Consider the following 3,038-nt stretch of genomic DNA (forward strand, 5'->3'; position numbering starts at 1 on the left):
ATAATTACTACAAATAAATATTTATCATTTTTCTAAAATTTAACAACTTATTGTTTTTTAATATAATTATTTAATATTTTACAAAACTTTATTATCTGATAAAATATTGTTGATTGTCTCGCACGAACACTGCTAAGTTAGCCTATTCTACTCTACTCGATTTATCGGACAGCATTGAGTTGTTATAAATCATAAAGATAGTAGATGGTCGTGCCTATCATACCTTTCAATCCTAGTGGAACTAACTCGAACTCGATTTATCGTAAACACCTTTTGTGTCCAATCGTGCTGTGTCGAATAGATACGCACCTGTCTTTATAGCATTTCGTCGATGCCGCCTTAGTACCGAATGCACTAAACGCGAGACAACTTGCTCACTACGCGTGCGTGGCTTTCTCGGCCATTTGCTGTCAGCTATCGGAGCTCGGAGCAAGTTGTTCACCATCTTTCAAGCTTGTGTGCCCATTTGGACAAAATGGGTATAGCGCAAACACGTCCACAACTATCGCGTTTATAAAATATTCATAAAAATAATATATACTTGTTTTCTTCGTTTCTTTGAAAAGCCTTCTCGTTACATTGATCATTTACAAATACGAATATAATGAAAAAAGCTTTCCATCATTGTAGCATCTACGAAGCTACTTATCGCGTACAATTAAATCACCGAGCGTATTAATGTTGAATATTATGTACCACCTGAAATTATCTATTTACTTTTGTTTATTAATACAAAATTTATTCGTGTATAATAAAGTCGTATTCTATTCAACGAAATACATAATATATTCAAATGTTTATACGTAACCTAATTTCACCTGACACTCGGTTATTTCTGTATTATAAGGCAAACCCAGAGGTCTTCGTACTGCACGTAAACATGTCAACCATCGACGCGATCAACGGTGGAACGACAAGGACTACAAGAAAGCGCATTTGGGGACAAGATGGAAGGCCAATCCTTTCGGTGGTGCTTCCCACGCCAAAGGAATAGTTTTAGAAAAAGTGTATGTAATAATGTGATTGCTTCTGGTTTTAGAGTCATGTTGTTTAATGTTTTCTTTTCTACTTATACAGAGGAGTAGAAGCTAAACAACCAAACTCTGCTATCCGCAAATGCGTTAGAGTCCAGTTGATTAAAAATGGCAAGAAGATAACTGCGTTTGTACCAAGGGATGGTTGCCTCAATAACATCGAAGAAAATGATGAAGTTTTGGTGGCAGGTTTTGGCCGCAAAGGTCATGCTGTTGGTGACATTCCGGGAGTGCGTTTTAAAGTGGTCAAAGTTGCAAATGTATCTCTACTTGCTCTTTATAAAGAGAAGAAAGAGAGACCTAGGTCCTAAGTGATTAATTCTCAGCTATGTATATATAATTAAAAATATATACGCAGTTTATAAATATATATAATTGTACTTTAATTTTATAAAGAAAAAATATCCTAATAATTATTAAGCCTTGAATTTTATATTATTATGAAACTCACTATGTGCATTTTATTACAAGGATTAACTTATTTTGATATTCCTATGTTTTCTTAGTATCAAGATTGTTATGAATACACTTCTCTAGAAAATATATAAAACTTCAAAATATAAATCCTTTAAAAGGCTCAAAAGTTTAAATAGCAAAATCAGCTCTTTGACTGAGACTTGAATCACAAATTAGCATTTTTCACTACAATTTTAATATGTAAAATGAAAACAACTATAGTTTAATTAGTAAATTGGCATATACTTAATATATAAAATATTCAGATGAAATTATTTATATTAATTAGATTGTCGTTTACATTCGTTTGGGATTCATTAGAAATTTATAAATGAATGCAGATAATCAAGACAAATTCTCCGACAGATTAAGGAAATATAGTAGGGAATTTTATAGGAATTACTTAAAAGTACTTTCTAATGATTATTAGAATTAAACTATTATACATTTTAATTCTTTTTATATTTAATTCTTAATAATTATATATAAAAATATAAATATATCAGAATTTCACGATTTAAGACCTGGGCCTCTCCTTTTTCTCTTTATAGAGTGCCAACAAGGATACGTTTGCTACTTTTACAACCTTAAATCGTACTCCTGGTATATCACCAACGGCGTGTCCTTTACGGCCAAAACCCGCTACCAAAACTTCATCGTTCTCCTCGATGTTATTAAGACAGCCGTCTCTTGGTACAAAAGCAGTGATCTTCTTCCCATTTTTTATTAATTGCACCCTGACACACTTGCGAATAGCTGAATTTGGTTGTTTAGCTTCTACTCCTCTATATGAATGAAAAAACAAAAATATCAGTGGATCACATGACTCTAAAGCAAACACAATTTCTGCTATATTGTTAGATGACTGTATTAACACATACACTTTTTCCAAGACGATGCCTTTTGCATGAGAGGCACCACCGAAGGGATTGGCCTTCCATCTGGTTCCTAAATGTGCCTTTTTGTAATCCTTATCGTTCCATCGCTGTTCGCGTCTGTGATTGACGTGCTTGCGAGCAGTGCGAAGACCCCTAGGCTTACCTTACGATATAAAAATAGCAAATAATTAGATTATACATGTGCATAATTGTAAAAATTGGTGACTGATCGTGAATTTGTAAAATATTTCGGAAATTTTTCTTTCATTTTAATAATCAGTTAAAAATATGTGATTATAACCTACAAGTGGAGCACACGTGTGGTGGTGTGAATATTGAATAAAATATATTTTTTAAAAATCCCCAAAAAATTATGTTATTTTGGCAAAAAATAAAAAGGTAATTGTACACCATTGTAACATACCCATATTATTTGAATTGCTTCACAAATGTCGAAAAAATTGAGTTAAATGCTCTACGGAAGAAAAGCGGAAGAACACACTTCTTTGGAAAAGAATGGGTTCACGACATTCAACGGTTGAACAACTGTTGAATAATTCGTCAACGTTATTGGTCTGAATGTAAGGATCTAACAGTAAGGACCAATAGCCACTAATCGCTCATTGAGCGGTTTTTTTCGCTGAACGCACCCAAATGGCTCACGCTATGG

General features: G+C 33.2%; 2 protein-coding genes across 2 annotated transcripts; one reads left to right on the forward strand and one right to left on the reverse strand.

The window, feature by feature from the left end:
• The first annotated feature begins 280 nt into the window (after positions 1-280).
• LOC105184477 (40S ribosomal protein S23) lies at positions 281-1,404 on the forward strand. The gene is made up of 3 exons (XM_011143301.3): positions 281-479; positions 848-1,007; positions 1,078-1,404. The coding sequence occupies exons 1-3, from the start codon at positions 476-478 to the stop codon at positions 1,343-1,345; spliced, it is 432 nt and encodes a 143-aa protein (XP_011141603.1). The 5' UTR covers positions 281-475; the 3' UTR covers positions 1,346-1,404.
• Positions 1,405-1,981: 577 nt separating this feature from the next.
• LOC105184478 (40S ribosomal protein S23) lies at positions 1,982-3,038 on the reverse strand. The gene is made up of 3 exons (XM_011143302.3): positions 2,793-3,038; positions 2,372-2,531; positions 1,982-2,275 (listed from the first exon to the last, which is right to left on the reverse strand). The coding sequence occupies exons 1-3, from the start codon at positions 2,794-2,796 to the stop codon at positions 2,008-2,010; spliced, it is 432 nt and encodes a 143-aa protein (XP_011141604.1). The 5' UTR covers positions 2,797-3,038; the 3' UTR covers positions 1,982-2,007.

The sequence above is a fragment of the Harpegnathos saltator genome, unplaced genomic scaffold, assembly GCF_003227715.2.
Source record: "Harpegnathos saltator strain DR-91 unplaced genomic scaffold, Hsal_v8.6 scaffold26, whole genome shotgun sequence".
Taxonomy (NCBI): domain Eukaryota; kingdom Metazoa; phylum Arthropoda; class Insecta; order Hymenoptera; family Formicidae; genus Harpegnathos; species Harpegnathos saltator.

What these genes read in the sequence shown, in the direction of transcription:
- LOC105184477 (XM_011143301.3), top strand. An exon ending in GGAATAGTTTTAGAAAAAGT is followed by an intron (nt 1,008 to 1,077) that starts GTATGTAATAAT and finishes CTACTTATACAG; the next exon opens with AGGAGTAGAAGCTAAACAAC.
- LOC105184478 (XM_011143302.3), bottom strand. An exon ending in GGCATCGTCTTGGAAAAAGT is followed by an intron (nt 2,276 to 2,371) that starts GTATGTGTTAAT and finishes TCATTCATATAG; the next exon opens with AGGAGTAGAAGCTAAACAAC.